At 39.3% G+C, this 19,328-nt stretch overlaps 1 protein-coding gene across 1 annotated transcript in view; it reads right to left on the bottom strand.

Annotated features, from left to right (window-relative positions):
• Positions 1 to 2,523: 2,523 nt before the first annotated feature.
• The window catches only part of LOC5570293 (hemicentin-1), a 409,353-nt gene continuing 392,548 nt past the window's right edge, over positions 2,524 to 19,328 (bottom strand). The window contains exon 17 of the mRNA XM_021853033.1: positions 2,524 to 3,826. Within this exon, the coding sequence (XP_021708725.1) occupies positions 3,572 to 3,826 (255 nt within the window). The 3' untranslated portion in view covers positions 2,524 to 3,571. The remainder of the gene's footprint in view (positions 3,827 to 19,328) is intronic.

Below are 19,328 nucleotides of genomic sequence, written 5' to 3' on the forward strand. Positions count from 1 at the left end.
CGGTGTTTTCGAGCGTAAAGTGCTGCGGACAATACTCGGTGGGAAACTCGAAAATGGTGTGTGGCGCAGACGCATGAATCACGAGTTGTATCAAGTGTACAAAGATGCAAATATTATCAATCGTGTAAAATACGGCAGACTTCAGTGGGCTGGTCACTTAGTGCGAATGTCGGAAGAAAGAATTGCGAAAATAATATTCAGCAGGGAACCAGGTAGAGGTCGGCGGCTTCGGGGAAGACCACGAATACGCTGGCTGTACGCAGTGGAAGAGGACCTGGCGACCCTAAACGTTCGGGGCAACTGGAGAAGTTTCGCCCAAGACCGACGAAGATGGAGCTCTACAATACACCCGGCAATGGCGTGATGCTACGCTGTAGCCATCAAGTTATCAAGGTAGGTACTAATAAAGAAATTAAAAAAAAAAATGTCGAGAATGTTTTGACTTTTGTTTTGATACCTCCCATCGGGTTCTGCACAACTTTCTTCGTAACTTTTCGTTGTGTTATTGACCACATTTTCTTGGAAAAATCGATGGAACTTGCTTATCTTCCATCCTTCTTAAGATATCGTTTGATTATTGTCCAATATTTGCCAATGGGGCGTAGCTCTGAGCAATTCGGTGAAATTTGCCATGTCTCAAAAAAATCGACTTTTTTCTTCTTGAACATCTCCAAAGTAGCGGAAACATAGTAAGTCGATGCCAGGTCTGGCCAAAACAATGGAGGCTTGGTAGATATTTTTTAATGCATTCAGTTCTGTAATTTTCGCCGTTATTGAACCCGTTGTTAAATATGTAGTACTTAACATATCGTAGGAGCAAATTGCTTGTCATACCAAAACCTTTTTCCCATTTTTTCCTGTTCGGGTGTATCGCACGTTCTCAGGAGCATCTGTTTTCGATACAGTGTTGAAAAATTGGAATTTGGACACTTCGCGATTTAAGCCAAATCCCGGAACGACAACTTTTCTGAACACCATTTGTGCAGAATAAATCTGCGTGTCGCCATGTTTAACCGACCCATCGCCTAGAATTTACAAATGTTTTAATGTCAACTTTTTTCTGATTGTTAAACACTTGAGAACACACTGAAACAAAATTTTATTCATTTTTTTTTTTATTTTTCACACCTAAAAGTTTACAATCACGTGTCCACTTTCCTTAATGCGATTCGAGGAATCGAAGCAACTCGATCCAGCAGAAGGACGATTAAGTCGAAAAACGTTTTAGTTACTGTCAAAGGCTTAGAAGACCCCAAATGTGATGCGACAAGCTCTGCTGGCAGCTCTCACCCCAAAGAAGTGAATAATTGCTTACATTTAGGACGTTCTACTTCAAACGGTGTCCGGCCATTTGGCCGAATGCCGTTTGGCCGAATTGGGGGCAAAAAAATCTTTTTTCTTTGTCAACACTGATGTGTAGCCTTCATAAGTGTGGCCCAATAACTGATCAATTAATTAATTTGATGAACTTTACGATGAGGTGGGATGTCATGTTTGTCGATATATAAGTGCTCCAAGAGCATATGTAATTAATACGATCCGTTTATTCAGGACGAAGTTGTGAAATCGCGTCGTGACTCTAAGCTCTGGAATACCAACGGTGTGCTAGGGTTTGAAGTTTTTTTTTTCATATTTTTATCAGAAATTTTTCCTTTTTTCAAACATAGGATTTTCTTTCGATTTGTATTGATTTCATTATTATTGGCAATAATTAAGCTTATATTTTCAAATGAAATTTTACCTTCTTTGAATCATCGGCAGTTCTTTGAAGTTATACTGAGATAACAAACATTTGCAGTTCACTTGCTTAAAATTGTATAAGAGATTTTTCCTTCTATTGATCATATGCTGTTCTCTCATATTTAATTTTTTTTTCATAGTTTTTGGAATTAAGTCCTATAATGTTCAGAAAGAGTTTTATGAGGAGCATATATTTTTAGTACAAGAGATAACTTAGGTGAGATGTCATTCTTCACCAAGATTAATATTAAAAGTTCTTTGAAATTCATTACAAAAGAACGTTGACTCTGGTTCACTATTGTTTTCAATTTCGGCCAAAACGCATTCGGCCAAATGACCCTTTCTTCCAAACGCCATTCTGCCAAATGGCTTTCGACACGGAACCACCCAAAGACATTGTAGGTTTATATGGAAATTACTATGGAGAAATTTTGAGATGTGTTCCAAACACTCTGGTACTGTCATGTAGGTACAAACTAATTATCTCATAGTAAGAACACATTCTTCAAACCAAACATTTTTTAAATTTGAATCGCCTACATGTGGCATCACTGGACTCACGGCAGCATCACACAATTACTCATATCACGATCATAGCATATGTATACATTACCTATCAGCTGTTACTATCGCATGCAAAGGGAAATGGTATTGAACATATACACCACACAGTGCTTAATGAACGATCCCGAACCAAATTAAATGGAAAAATATTAGATGCAGTCTGCGGGATATCACTGTAGAAATATTCTTTCACTTCTATTTACTGACAATCAATCCACGTTTGATAAAATTTGTTTATTGATTCATTCAACGTCCATTTCCTGACTTTTTTCAATGGAGTTTACAGTATTCTTGACATCGTCATTTTTTACATTCACTTTACCAATATATTCGTTTGTGTCGTGTTCAAATTTCTCTTACAAAATTATTCTAGCATTTTCTGTTCTCTAAATAGCACACATTACTTTTTGACGCAGTCATTGCTGTAAAACCAACACTATCTATAAGAGACTCTGGATGCCTATCGGAATTGCTTGATATTCTACCTCGCTTCGGCGACTTAAAATAGTTTTTGGTGGTTGTTTTCCATCTTATTTTTTTTTTATTTGTGCTCAATGAGCTGCTCTGGGAAATTGTTCACCCATGAGAAAAAAAGATATGATTCAGTCGTACATCCCTTGCTCAGAATTTCGTTCACATATGTTCAAGATATTATTTTTCGTTTCCGATTCTCCATTTACCCATCCAAGTAGTGTGCGGTTATTGTCCAGTCAGTAACGCATTTTCTCAAACCTTTTATTCGTTTCGTGTTTTGTTCATGTCAAGATTTTTTTTCTTAGCGCAGGTATTTAGAAGATATTTTCTATTTCGGGAAAACAGTCAGAAATTTAGAACTTTAAAATCAATCTTTCTCTCTAATACTGTACTAGTTTCTAGTAGTTTACAAATGTCGGTCACCACTCTATACGAAAAATTTGCTAATAAAAATTTCCGATAAAACTTCATAAGTTTCACTTGCACCTCCTTTCATCCACCAGAGATTCGCCAGGACATGCTTCTAAAATCGTTTTGTACATAATAATTCAATAGCTTCATTTCCTTGTACAGATCCACTTAAAATAAAATTCGAGTATTATTTGCTTACACCATCCTCAGCACACTTCGGTACACGTTCGTTCAATATCCGCTGTTTCCGCTCAAGCGTACAATTTTGACTTTCATTCCCAATGCGAACGTAAACATGATTTTGCAAACCTATAGGGAAGAAGAACGCATCCACAAGTACCGCAAACACCTAGCAAAGTACGACTATACACCTTATAAAATATTATATACAACTTTCCTGTATTCGGTTCGATGTCGTAACCACTTCCGGTCGAAACCGGTACTCATTGAGTGTGGACGTGACAAGCGATTGGGACGCTGGGCTGCTAAGAAGGTTGCTCACTCCGACGCCGACGCCACCCACAATCGACGGCAGTGGCAGCGTTGTACTCGTGGCCGAAGGCTGATGACTAAGGGGGCTTAGCGTCGACTGCACTGAGCTACTGCTATTGTTTGCTCGACCGAGGGTCGCATAACTCTGCAGAAAAATAAACGGTAACAAATAATCGAAAAGTGTTATTAGTTTATTGCTACTGAAAATGGAAATTAAACTGAGCTTACTATCAATGGAGCTTTGCAGTACGCCAACTAGAGATGAAGTAATTTGATATGAGAAAATAAAAACAAATGTTGTACCATTACCCGGAATGCAATTTACCAGAAGACCATTAATAGAAAAACGTTTCACCGGTATGGACAATTTATCGAAAAAGTTAATCTGCCGAACTGTATTAATTCGGTTTCTTTACTGTTCCTATTTGCTTTATATTATTTATGAAGACCAGTGTTGACCACCACTTAATCATCAAATCACTAAAGCAATCAAAATAATGGAATTGTCGTCCCATTTTTTCATCTACGTGGTTTACAACAACAAGTATTATTGTTATTGTAAATCAAGTCGATGAAAAATTGGGATGGAAATTTCATTTTTTTGATTACTTTAGTGTTTTGATTAATAAGTGGTGGGCAACACTGGTCTGGAAAAAATTCCTCGCAAGGATGTGGAGGGTGGATAAATCACAAAATACAGCTTGTGTCAGAGAATGGTCAATGCAAATAACTTAAAAAAGCATGTGTGGTTTAAATCCTAATCAAGTTATATCAACGTTCATGGAGCTATAATAATACATAAACAGTTTGTTTTACTTCTATTTTATGATCTTGCATGACATGTTTATTGAATACTATATAAGCTATATAAGCTCTCATATAACACAAAATGTTATATATTACACCAAAAAAGCTCCATTATAAAAAAAATCTATGGTATGTGCACAAAAAGATGTATTTGTATGGACAAGTAGTACTTCCAGAATTTATTTGTCGCAGGGTAAACATTTGATTCGTCCTTACTCCTCATGCGGTCTCAACCTGTTGGACAGATATCCAGACATGATTTTGTACGTCGAAGTAATCAGTCGATGTTCTTGTACATACGGCAGATGAGACCATCTAACTATTTGTTCTTCCTCGTATATCCTCGAAATTATAAGGTGAAGGAGTTCGTGCAGCTACTGACTTCCTTGTTTGAGAAGTTCGGCCGGGAACTCGTCCTTCTCAGCAGCCTTGTTTTTCTTCAGTTCACCAATAGCATTCTTTACCACATATAGCGTAGGGGGTTCCAGAGCCAGTCCATCGTCATCAATTTAAATCCTGCTATCAGATCCACCAACACCGTTAGCGCATGACGGCTCACCATAGTAGAATGTCTGCAAGAACTTGAAACTATTGAGAACCAGAGCTACAGGTCCAAAGCCCTGATAAAGGTGGATGGTTGTGAAGGCTATGACCGTGGTCGTCATGTAAAGAACAAACGGACAATGCTGTATCGTGTCAGCACCGAGGAGGCAGCCCCTGTAGCACGATGTAGGTAGCGCAACCTAGGTTAGGTGGCCTATCGAAGACTCTTCACCAACCAAGAAAGGCAAAAGTAGAACAAACGGATTGATTTTACGGCAACAGACCCGGCAACGTATAAAGGACAATGATTGGAAAGCTAGATCTTGGGACGTGAGAACTTTGATTGAACCCGCGCGTGTTGAGCTGCGCGTGAACTGCGGAATGTGGGCATGAAAGTGGCAGCTATCCAGGAAATACGCTGGCCGAGAACCGGAGAACGTGTATTCCGAGCGGTGGACCCCATCGCCAACACTTCAATCAAGTACCACATCTACTACAGCTTTGACAACAGAGCAAACCGTGGAGTTGGCTTCATAGTGATTGGGAAGCAGATGAACGAATAATTCTGTTGAAACCGGTAACCGACCGAATCTGTGTGTTGAGAATGAAGGGCAAGTTATTCAATTACAGCCTGATCAGCATATATGCGTCAACGAACGATAAGCCCGATGACATGAAGGATGAGTTCTATGGGAGCCCGGATAAGGACTAAGGAGAGTGCCCAAAGCAAGATGTCAAGATAGTCATCGGCGACGCAAATGCGCAGATCGGGAAAGAAGATTTCTTCCGACCCATCATTGGAACGGAAAGCTTCTTTCTATTAGAGGGATGGCAATCAGCAGTACCTACTTCGCACGAAAGAATATCCGCAAACATCCCTGTCGATGCCTGCTCCCAAATAGATTTCTCAGATGTCATGGATGTCAGGACCTTCCGAGGCCCTAATATCGACTCGGATCATTATCTCCTTGTAGCTAAAATACGGGCGCGGTTATCCAGCGTCACGAGTTCCACAACAAACAGAACGCTGCGCTACAATGTAGAATAACTGGGGGTAAAACGCGCCCTCTAAGGAAGGAAGCGTTTTTAGCTATGAAGAACATTATTATGAGCCTTTTTTTATTCACTATCCATAGACAAACATGTTTTCTATCAAATACTGCAACTGGAGAAGTTTCGCCCAAGACCGAAGAAGATGGAGCTCTACAATACGCCCGGCAATGGCGTGACAGCTGTTTTTCTCCGCATACCATTGACAGATGTCGCATGTCGTTCTTTTTCATAGTTTCTTTCGCCCGAGCAATTACTACCTTTTCATGCTCTTTTTCTTAATGAAACGGTTCCGTTTTCGGCTGCCTTTGCTTCCTTGTACCGCTCTCTGCTCTGACGAGTACCGTAAAACGGGGTATCTTTGATAATGCGGGTAACTTCGATAGTGCGTAACTCACCACATACTAAACGAAATATCATAATTTCTGTTTATCAGTTAAGCAAAACGAATGCAAAACTAAAGACTAGTAGTATGACGCTTCATGTAAGAGCGGTTTTCATTTGAATCAAGAACATTTGAGGCTTTTTATACGAACTTTAAAAATTGACACAATTTTAGCATTTTCGAAACGCTTACAAACAATCGGTTCTGAAATAACTATTTGATGTAGTTTTGAATAATTGGCCACTTATCATTGACAGCCTAGTTATCATAGGACTTGAATACGGTCTCGAATCTCTTAGCGAAAAGCATTTTCACAAACTGGGACCATTGTTGTAATCTAAGTCAGAAATTTCCATATAACGTTAAACGCCTAGAGGTATGCAATGCTCTACAAATGTTCGTTATTCATTCAATTTTGTTCGATTCATACTCCATTATCAAAATTACCCCAGAACAAAAAAACAACTGTCGATTATTTGAAAAATTATATATCCATTCAAAATAAATCTTTTGGCAATCTATCGACTGCAATCGATAGCTACGATGCCAGTACTCGTTTTAAAAATATAAATTATGATTCTTTGAAACAGCATACAACAATATTCAAGTTTTCTTCGGAAAATCTATCAAAGTTACCCCGTTTTACGGTACCAGATATCAACATACAGCTTCCAGCTACGCTTTTCTCGTCCGTCATTCTCTGGCACTCCCGGTCGAACCAGCCGTTCTTTGTTCTTCGTTTAGCAGTACTTACCACTTTTCGAACTGACTCCTACCGATCGTTGATTTTGAAGTCCTCGTTGATTTCGCTAATCCGCTAGTCAAGATTCTGATGGTAATTCGCTACTTAACCATCTCCCAGACAACCAGAATGTACATATAACGAAATAACATTTTGCGTTGTGCGATGCTTATAACGCTAAGTTTCACGTACAAGATGTCGCAAAAATGCCTTATGCGTACAAAAGTGGAGGCGATATACGTGCATAATTTTTTTGATGGAAAATAGCATGCAATGCGAGTGTGTAGGTTTTATTGCGAACTAATCTGAACTCTTATGGACTTGATTTACCATAACAAAAATGATTTGACAGTTGCTACGGATTAATCAGACTTACTTTGTACAAGTATACGGGACGAAACAAATTATACATACGAACCCATAAAAAAGTGTTTTATGCGAGGAAACTCATCAGTCAAACGATTTTATACACCATGTAATGCGGGTGTGATGCAATGTGTACAAATAAACGACTTTGTTCGTAAACTGTTATGCGACTTCTGGTTGTCTGAGCTGTTGACAGGTGTTGGATATTGAAACGTAACGTTTGCCGATTCCTAGAACTCGAAGTGGTTGATAACCGCGCTCGAATTTCGCTTACAACAAGATAGTGGTCGGAGTCGATATTAGGACTCCTGGAAGTTCTAATTCAATGACGTCGAAAAAAAGACGTCCGTTTATCAGAATATGATGATCTACTGTGTGGTAGTTATTTATTCCCAATTATTATAGTTATTTTATGTTTATTAATTCACTGAGATCGAACTTTTACCTCATCATACTCTTATTAAATATGAGCATATCAATGTGATCAAGTATGATAAGTCTTCGATGGTTATGTATTTTGATGTAAAGTACCGGGTATCAAACTTCAAGATTTTCAAAGATGATGCTCCCGCAAGCATTTCCAGAACCACCGACTACCGGGTTCCGAGCGCCCCGAGGGATGTGGTCATGTTCCGAATTGGCCATTTCTCCAAGAAACCCTGGAATAAAATATAAAGTGGTTATTACATCTTGTGATTCAGAGATGCTTCACATCCTCCAAGGCACATGGAACCTACTGCACAGTATTAATGGTAAATGGTGATACTTAACATGCTTTCGGAAGCATGGATATTCAAAATATTAAAGTCTAATATCCATATTGATATGATTCCGTATAAATACACCTTGAACCTATTTTATAGTGGCAGTACGTCTACTGGATCTAAATATGCTACCTGAAGCATAATTTTGAAATTTGGAGCTCATTTAGGTATTGCTTCGTATAATATTTACATGATTGGAAATACAAACATGGCTGACCAATGGAAAGGTCATATTTCTGAAGATTTTCAACGAATCTTAATGCGTCCGGCGGCATTCAACTTCCTATTAATTCTAGTTTATAGGAAAATTCTAAACATCTAGACAACAACACAGCACAAAAAATACAAGCGACGGAAAAAAAATGTCATTCGGACATTACCTCGAAAAATCCAGAACATCTCCGGTGTCCGGTGGCCAATATGTTCCTGGAACTAGACCAAATTTGCCGTCGACTGCTATTTTGCCTATCCCCTGTTTACGAACATTTTTCCAGATCATTCTCAAATAGCCAGCGGATCTAATCCTGAACATAAGTCGCGATATCACCTTTGTTCAGCAATAATTTGCCCAAATTATCCGTTGAAAACTTATTAGTTATTGACGATTGGTAATTCAATAATATAAAATAAACCTTTTAGTTGAGATAGAATTCCGATAAATGGTTCTTCCGAGAAATGATTTTCGGCAAATGCTACATTCCGGCAAATGGTTTTCCTGGGTAAATGTTTTCGGAATAATGACGTAGAACCAAAATATCAAAAATATTTCGACAATGCACCTAACAAAATCCTAAAAGTTCCTTTTGGTTATCTCTCAGATCTTACTCTTGGTAAACATTCTTCCTAAACTGTTTATTGACTCAATTGATCCCTTGTGGTAGAAGGTCATTACCAGGAACACGGCACTACAATCAAGCGAGGGTGATTTATGGAAGAATGGAAACTATTCATGTTTTAACAGCTCCTAATGGTTAGTTTACCATGATACTGCTATTATTACAGCCCTTTTTACTGCGACGATCGTGAACATAACGCCTTTTATCGCATAATGAAGGAGTTTCTCTACAATAACCATTCTTCCACTCGTAACGATGGCTACCAACATTGCGCTACTGCCTCCTGAATAGTTTGGATAGGAATACTTTTATGAGCCAGAGGAAAATCTTTAGTTCACCATCATAGCACAGAAGGAAACTGTATAGCTTCTGTTCGGTTGTTTGGGCTACCGGTTCCCTTTCGTGATTCCCCTCGACAAGGGATGCTTTACGAGAAAACAAGCGCATGTTTTCCGCTGTATAATTTTGCAGCTACATACTATCGTCATCGTAGAGGGTGGTTCGGGAGGAATTTTGAAAATCTCTGCTTTTACAGTACAGTTCAGACCGAGCAGTGAAATTTTATTGAACCTGACCGCATTTACCGAAGTGCATATTTTCTGGTCAATAGATATTTATGTAGCAAGACTGATGAAGTGGCCTTCAGAAGAAAAAAAAAACAAGCTTATCCGACATGCTCTCTGCGACTTGTTAACAATGAGGTCGTTGTACTGTTCTTTGGGTCGTGTACTGTTCTTTGGGGAGTCAAAACAGTAGAGAATAAGTGGTGTAAACTTTCTACGACGTATTGTAAATGCCACGAGATTTCGGTCTTATTTCCGGTATTGTGGAAATAAAACGAAAAATTATTCAATTGTCAATTGTTTCTGTACCTAATGTTGTGGTTCGTTTATTCTGGTTGAGTTGATGTCGTGTCTAGAATTCTCCGTCAATTCTTAGACGTAATCCGGGGGCAAATTAATCACTGGGGTAGATTTGATAGGGCCGGTTCCAAATAGCATTTCCTTCCAAAGCTGTTTAGTGTTACGTTGGAATAACATACATTACATGTTTTCTAGTTTATAGATGTCTTAATGATGATTGTTGTGCAATTATAAAGAACAGGTAACTAATCGACCAATCGAGTACTTTTGAAGGTTGATGTAAAAATGGCTTCTGGCCCAATTAACAAAAAAATGCACAGGAAGAGACCAGTTACAGAGCCTGAATTTGGCTTATATACTGTCGCATATCCTGTTTAACAGACATCGGATGGTTTTCGTAAGAGCTGCTTGACAACGGACTAGATGTTTATCTTGTAAACGATCATAGATAAATTCTGGGAGTATAACTTACAGAGTCATCATTTGTTTATTACAGTGAAAAAAAAAGCACTGTGTCAGATCATGTCTGAACATGGTTTTATATTGAAAATAATTATCGTAGATGCTTCAAAATCAAGTTATTGGATTGCAGACAAGATGTCAAGGGTTCGGATTCAAGATTAAGTAACAAGATGTTAGATGGATTGAAGTAAGAAGAAGCACTTTCGAATTAACTGCTCAACATTGTACCCAAAGGTTGTTATAAAGAGATCTGGCAAACTGTATTATCATCACACGGTCAAATGTACTCTTTGCTCTATTTGCAACCAGCGTTTGGTAGAAATAATGGTCAGGCCCATTAAAGTTGTTGAAGAATTTATTCATCTGAGAACACTTGTAACGTCTAACAAAAACGACTTTTCCAGTGAAGTGAAAATATCGAATGTGGTGATGAATAGGGCTTTCGAGTGATTAGGTAGCTAGCTTAAGTCCTTAGGGCCCAGATAGCCGTAGCGGTAAACGCGCAGCTATTCAGCATGACCAAGCTGAGGGTCGTGGGTTCGAATCCCACCGGTCGAGGATCTTTTCGGGTTGGAAATTTTCTCGACTTCCCAGGGCATAGAGTATCTTCGTACCTGCCACACGATATACACATGCAAAAATGGTCATTGGCATAGTAAGCTCTCAGTGAATAACTGTGGAAGTGCTCATAAGAACACTAAGCTGAGAAGCAGGCTCTGTCCCAGTATGGACGTAACGCCAGAAAGAAGAAGAAGAAGCTTAAGTCCTGCAACTGGCGAGCGGAAATTAAATTCATCATGTCTAAAACATTGATTCTTCCGATGGATCTTTATGGAAACTAGACATGGACGTGGGGAGATGTGATGTTCTCGAGTGTAAATTGCTGCCGAAAATACTAGATGAGAAATGATGTGTGGCGCAGACGCATGAATCACGAGTAGTATTAAGGTGGAATAAGGTTGGTAAATGGGCATGGCGTACCACTGGTACTTCGTGTACCTGAATGAATAAAATAGATCCCTTTGTGGGGTCCAGCCAGATTGGTAAGGAGGGGTTTGCTTTTGCAAACCTGTACTCCATGTCAGGAGCAGCTCCCTACAACGTATGCTTCCTATGTTGGAAGCGACTGATCATCGTTCGAGTGCCTGAGAAGGACACTAAACTAAACTGTGCACTATGACTTTCCAAACATTTAGGGGAAATGGTTCTCCAGAAATCTAGGGATTGGTGTCAGGCCGTGCTAGCCAGCCGTAAAAATACATTCTTCAACAAGAGAATACGGATCAGAACTATTGACAAAGACAACAGCGATAGAAATTGACTAGCGATTGGAAACTCGGTACGTGGAACTGCAAATCTCTCAACCTTATCGGAAGCACACACATACTCTCCGATGTACCGAAAACCAACGGGTTCGGAATCGTAGCGCTGCAGGAGGTGTGCTGGACAGGACAGATGGTGCGCACGTTTTGATGTAACCATACCATCTACCAGAACTGTGGCAACAAACGTGAGCTGGCAACAGCTTTTATAGTGATGGGCGATACGCAGCGGCGCGGATCGGGTGGTGGCCGATCAACGAAAGACTGTGCAAGTTGAGAATTTAAGGCCGATTGTATAACTTTATCATGATCAACGTGCATGGCCCTCATTCCGATGATGACAAGGACGCATTTTACGCGCAGATCGAACGCGAGTACGACCACTGCCCAAGCCACGACGCCATTGGAGATTTAAACGCTCAGGTTGGCCAGGAGGAGGAGTTTCGAACGACGATTTGAAATTACAGTTTCCACCAGCTGACGAACGAAAACGGCCTACGCCTCTAAGAATATGGCCATTCGTAGCACCAATCTTCAGTACAGCCTCTTGTATCGGTACACCTGGAGATCACCACTGTAGACAGAATCGCAAATCGACTACGTGTTGATCGTTGGACGGCACTTTTCCGACATAACCGACGTCAGAATCTATCATTGATTCCAACCACCATCAACGATGTACGGTACCAACGCCCGCTTCGGAACAATCCAGCGTGACTGAAACAAACAGATGTTGCCAATGCGTAGCGGACTTTGGGGCAAGTGTGCCACAGGGGCAAGTGTGCCACCCCTGCTTTTTATAAAAACCACAATATAGATTTTCTATTTGAGCTCAACAATATGTACCCATATAGTTCACAATACAATGATCAAAATATGATAAAAACTGCTCTATTTTTCACGTATTTACATCAACTTGTACAAAGACATCCAAATTTGAGTGGATTTTTATAAGATTTCGTTGTTTCTAAATAGCAAGGTGAAAGGTAAATTATTAACAGATTTTTCTAACGTACTGTACAACGTGAAACTATACAAATGTGTAAATTATTGTGGCATTTGAACGAAAAAAGTATTTAATTCTACATACGAAATCCGGTTTGGTTGAAATGTTCACCTATTGGGGCAAGTGTGCCACCTATTTGGTAAACAAAAATTGTGGGAGTGAAATTTATAAAACTGTAAACATCATCAACAAAATCATAACAATAAACCAAAATGAGGCACCAGTAGCAGTTTCTGAAGTATAGTAGGGGAATAACTGACATTTTCGCCCCCAAAGTGATTTTTTCTCAAAATATTCAATAATAACATGTTTTTCGGCTTATTAAGTACCGTTTTACATATCTACATCAATATTTTACCGTTATTTAGTGCAGATCTAGTTTATTATCATACATATTCGCCGAAATATAATGCTAATGCATATAATGTATTGAATGGAGACAAAGATATCCATTTGAGTTATTCGAATTGAGCAATAGGGAGTTATGCATGTTTTGAACCTTGTTATAAAGCATCCCCTTATTACGGTAAACTTAAAATTATTTTTTTAAATTATCGATTAGCGTCTGCTTTGTAAGTAATATTAATAGGAAATAAAGAAAATTTCATTACAAGTAGAATTACATGCAATGTTCATTCGATGGCCGTCTTGCCCCATATGGGTGGCACACTTGCCCCATAGTGTCGAAAAATAGGTTATTTTGGATGATATTTGAGAAGCTCCAAAACTAATACTTTTTGAAATTATGTTTCTTTTAAATGGCACAGTGGGTATGAAGAGATGTGAAACTAACCTCATGAGGTAAAATTGGTGGATTTTATAAGCTTTAGGCAATGTTAGAGAACAGTTTGCTTAAGGTGGCACACTTGCCCCAAATTCCGCTACGCGCAACATCTTGAGGCAGCGTAGCCGGATGAGGGCGAGCTCGATGGGCCCCGATGGCTGGAGAAGATTCAAAGCAGCCATTACAACGAAGACGAAAGCAATGTCGGATATGTGGAACGAAGTTCAAAAAACGATTGGTTCAACTAGGAGTTTGGAGGAGAAGAATGCAGCGCGGGTTGCAATGCTGCACTATCCTAAACGCCGCCAAGTGCTGTCCCAGATCATCTTCCGTCGTCTAGCAAATGAGTTCGTTATGAAAATCGAGTTAAAGTGAAAAACTGACTGACTTTTTTTAATTTTTTTTTCGGTAGCAAAATAAGTGCGAAACTTTTTCTATTTGGAGCCCGTATATATCTCTTCATCTACCTTAAAGTTACGGGAAGGCATGACCTAAAGGCTATTTAGTAAATCTAGCCGGCTAATACCATTCCGAGATACTTTTGGCATTCCCTATGTGCGTATAGTAGCGGAACACTTATTTATGTTTTGAAATATCATGCGTGACTTAGACGTCTGAAATTAATCACCGGTACGGTATACAGTAAACCTTGTAAAATTGCCTATGTTCTGCGTTTGACATCATATATCTTTTTTTTCAATCATGGTTGTAACCGTTCGTAAAACTATACTAGAGATTATTAGCAAACTCGGTGGTTTAAGCGCTACTCTCAATGAGAGACCAGCAGTCGTGTTCAGATTTGCCCGACGTTTAGAGACTTCTCTCTCTGGGAGAGTTTTGAACGGTTCTTGGTAAACAACTCTAGAAAATCAAACGCAAGAATGACTTTTACTCCTCCACAGCATTAAAGTCTTAGGGAATTCAGAAGAGGATGCTTACTCAAATGAGCTAATAAACGGAACGAATCGTAATGTAAGTTAGTGAGTAGTTTTTATTTAAAGTATAGTTAAACGTAACGGAAAAAAATAGCTAATCTTTCTTCAAACTGTTTATTTTAGGAAACGATTCACCATTCATTCGGGTTGGACTAGCAAAAACCGTACGGAATGGAAAAGAGCAAACATGGCCATGTAAATAAGCTCTTCACGTGCCTGCGCAGGATTTTGGCGTTGACTCGATGATGGCTCGTTGACGGGAAACGAAATGTCGACTCCGCAGACTCGATGATGGTGACGGTCGACCTCGGCGATGGCGGTAACGAGATGGCGACCACCGGCGTGTCCGTGCTGCAAATTGGCGGGCAGCGATGAATTAACCCGCGTGCAAAATGGCCGATGTATCGTTGCGGAGGGAGTAGCGGCTGGAACGGAAGCTTCCGATTTCGAACTGTTCACGAGAGTAAGACGGCGATCTCGCCAAATAATACCCGGGACGATCCTCTCCTGCCAATAGGAATACACGTACCCAGCGACCCGGCTTCGCGTACCTGTCCGCCAATCCGAGCGGGGAGTAATGCAGCCCTATCTTTGGGTTAGGATCGAGGTTCACGGCGTGTAATTGGCGTCACGCTTCTACGAACCGAACTCTCGGAGATTGGTCCACTAGGAGTAACGGAATGGGACCTTACCTTCGGTAATTGGCGTCCGAAGGAGGAAAACTCGCTACAGAAGAGTATTAGCGACTTCACTCACGTCTCCGTTTAGCTACCTAATTAAAAGGCGGGCCTTTGCACTGCACACGGGTCTGAATGATGAACGGACTTCCAGAATTCTCGACGAACGGACTACCAAAAATCACGATTCAGCGGTGACGGATGCCGAATGCTGACGTAAAATCCAGCCGTACGGTAAAAGCGCAGAGCGCTGCACGTCCAACGCGAAAACACATTAGTTTTTAAGTCTTCACGCAACTAAATTAATTATAATTACCATTTTCCGTTGAGATAAACTTAATTAAACCCTTTGCGCAGAAACGCGAATTATTCACGGACCTCAGTCCTCTAAAGAAAGAAATACACAAAACGTTTAACACAACTTATTACTTTCAAACTCACTCACTAATTTTTACCTTAATATTCAACTTTTCTTGCACCAGAATTAACTTAAAATATTTGAATTTGCCTGAACTGAACGTAACTAGATCACTCGACTCGCGCACTTCTGCTTTCCAGCCAACTTCGTAGCGAAATGAACGAATTGAAGAAATTCTTGCGCCAAGAAACTGCCTATTCTAACCGTCCAACTATTCAAACAAAAAAAAAAACAACTATTATAGAAAATCGCGTCAACTGCTTTTGCATGGCGTGTGTAAGGTACGGCGACAAATCTGAATTACGCCTGTAGTCCGCCAAAATGTGCACATGGCGCTTTGCGAAGCTTTCATAATTCGTTATGGCAAACGCAATCCACATATGCTTACGCTACATGGATAGCTGCATTTTACGAACGCAAACAAAATGTTTTTATTCAACGCTATAAAAACTAAAATCCTTTTTTGTTTTATTTTCTTTTTGTTTATTATTAATGTTTTTAAACTAAAAAAACGTAAAACGTTTCATCACCCCATTCATTTTTATGAAAATTTGATCAAGAACTTGATCAAATTTTCATAACTTACAAAAAACTTTAACGTTGCAACTCCACAAAAACTTAACTGAACTGAAAAAGTAACATACACTAAGGTCATTCATTCATCAACGTACAAATTCTATTCAATAATCTCTCTAGTTGAACTCAACTGAACTGAACGTAACGTAAACCATGATCAAACAACGGATAATTTACCGTCAACAACTTGATCACTCAACGAACTGCAATTAAATGCAAAATCAAAACTAATTTTGACACAATCTGCATTTAAAATTGCCTAAACGTAATCCCTACAGGACCACAATACGAATTCTACCCATCAATTAGAAACTTGACGAAAAACATAGAGTTCTAACCAAAACCGAAAATGAGAATATCGAACAGACCTATAACATCGCATGGACTACTTTGACAACTTAGCGAACTGTCACTGTCATCCGCGCGGTCGCTCTGGATGTGAAAAAGACTACACGCTCGTTCAGATTTACTCAAAAGTGAGTAGATTTCGACTCACTTCGGAGCAAAGTGGAACTGCTCAAAAGTGAGTAACACCATCGTTACTCACTTTAGAGTAACATTGTCAAATGTCAATATGGGAGTAACACTTACTCACTTCGTTTAATCTGAAATTTGCGAAAGTGAGTAAATGTCACTTACTTCAGGAAATAATATTTTTGGAAATAAATGTTGCTTTGGAATGGATCCCCGGATGTTATAAATCTCTGGGAGATTGATAAAAGTCATGGAGGATGTAGTTTGACCGAGCCAGTAGCCTTCCCAGTTAGACTGTAAAGAATTGATAATTAGTCTAATAAAAAGTACGGCGGTAAAACTTACTGTTTATATTTTTTTTGCGGTTGTTCGATCAAAACCAGGACTTGGTCATTTTCACTCCGACCTCGCTTCACTTGATATCAGAATTATTGACTTCGTAGCACTAATCTGGAATTCGCCAATTGGACTTCCGAAGCGAAGTTTTAAGCAAACTAACTGTCATTGCTCTGCCGGCTAGGCTTTTGTCTTGATTGTTTTTGAAAACAGTCCGATATCACCGTCGGATGAAATTTCACCACAACGGAGGATTTGTCAGTTCGAGCGCGCGAAATTTTCACAAGCCTTTGACGTTTACAAAGCGAGTCAAATATGTTTGTGTTTACTCAATAGTGAGTAAGGTCGTTTTCTTTCATGGTTGAGTAAAAACTCATTTTGATAAAATAAAGTTACTCACTTTTGACAGCTAACTTGAAACTTCAAAAGTGAGTCAAAGTTACTCTCTTTTGACTAGATTTGAACGAGCGTGTATGCCATCCCGACAAACGTCAAACCGTCGGTCAGAATGGACGCAACAAAATGGAAAATATGCACACACTCAATCACGATTTGCTTGTTTGGTAATTTTTTATACTGGGTACGAATTGTAAACCATAAAAAATACCGAACTTTCAGCTTTTTGATTGAAAACTTCTGAGGTTCAGTAATAATTTTCGGTTTTTACTGAACTACGGTAGCTGTCAGACCCAATTTTGCAACATTACCGAACAGGGCGAAAAGTCAGTTAAAACAATTACCGACTATTCAGTACTGGATATTTTTTACTGACTTGTCGTCAAAATCAAATCAAAACAAACTGATGCGCATGCGGGAAAGTGTCAAATGAGAATCTCCTGCTGTAGAATCATCCGGCCGGCGCCAGGAGACACGTCCACGGCAACCAAACCTTTCCTGCGCCTATTTTGCGCTTTCGCGTGGTAAGTAGTCGACATTTAGTGACAAACTCAACAATTTTAAGCAACCAAAAAGGCTCAGCACGATTTGAACTGCTCTTACGTTGGTAAATTCGGTTGGTTTCCATACAAGAGGAAAGTACATCTGCATCATTGAGTTTGCCTCCTGTATGCAAACCAACCAAATAATAATGATTTTGTCACACATTTTTCGATTACTTCCACTGAGATACGAGCGTACCGTAGATGTTTATTCACACGAAAAATGCTTAATAATGTGGCTTGGGTTTTTATTTGTATTGTTTTTGAAAAAAAAAATCCGGAGGAGCAAAGCGTGAAGCATGGACAACTGGAAAGCCAGTAAAAACGCTCTACAATTTTTCTGACTAAGTCAGTAATCTCCATCAATCAAAACATGTTTTGCTTTACTGGGTTTTTTCAGTAATCGTAAAAATTACCGAAAAATCCGTAGTTCCAAAACCCAGTAAAATTTTACTGGGGTCGGTAATCTGAATTGGCTGTGCAGCAAAGTGAAAACAAAAGAAACATAATCCTTCAATTAAACGGTGGAACGGCAATCAAATACCATCGGATAAACCGTGTGAGTAAACATATTTTAGTGTTTAATTGGGTAAGTTGATAACGACATTAATGTCTTTTCTATTTTTTTTATTTACAGGTAACAACGGGAACGGAACAAACAGAACGAACAACTGCAAGATGGAGGTTTTTGCTGAATTGAATTCTACTGGACTTTAAGCTCTGGATTCTAATTGGACTGAACTATTGCATGTAAATTGGACTCGACTATTGGATGATGGATTCGTATTGGATTGGATTGACTTCACTGGATATTGGACTTCTCTTCTCAACTACTGGCTATGAAAATTACGGGATTCGATGGAGGAAAACAACTAGACGGAACGTAATGAGATGTTATTGGAAGCAAAAGGGTACGGAAAAAGAACTTAAAAATAAAGAAAACGACGACTGAACAACTGAAATTCATTTTTAAGGTAAGTAAACAAATTGAACACTTGTGTTCATTAGCGTAATATATTCTCAAACTCAAAATGCAATCTCAGCTCGAAAGCTTAATTTTTTAGAGGGGGTGCATCACTTCTAAGGCGCTAATTCCAAAGCCCTCCCCTCTCCTCTCTTTAAATTACGCATAGAATGATGTCATGGTAACATTAGGGCTGTTCGGAGTGGTTAACGTGCAGCTATCTGGCAAGCCCAAGTCTAGGGTCATGGGTTCGAATACCAGTGATGAAGATTTGTTTTTTGGTTGGAAATTTTCTCGAGTTTGCAGGGCACCGTCGAGCTTTTAAAACCACACGATATACAAATGCAAAAATGGTGAATTCTCACGTATTTTTTCAGAAGGTTCTATGCAACAATAAAG

Source organism: Aedes aegypti, chromosome 1 (assembly GCF_002204515.2).
Source record: "Aedes aegypti strain LVP_AGWG chromosome 1, AaegL5.0 Primary Assembly, whole genome shotgun sequence".
Lineage (NCBI taxonomy): Eukaryota > Metazoa > Arthropoda > Insecta > Diptera > Culicidae > Aedes > Aedes aegypti.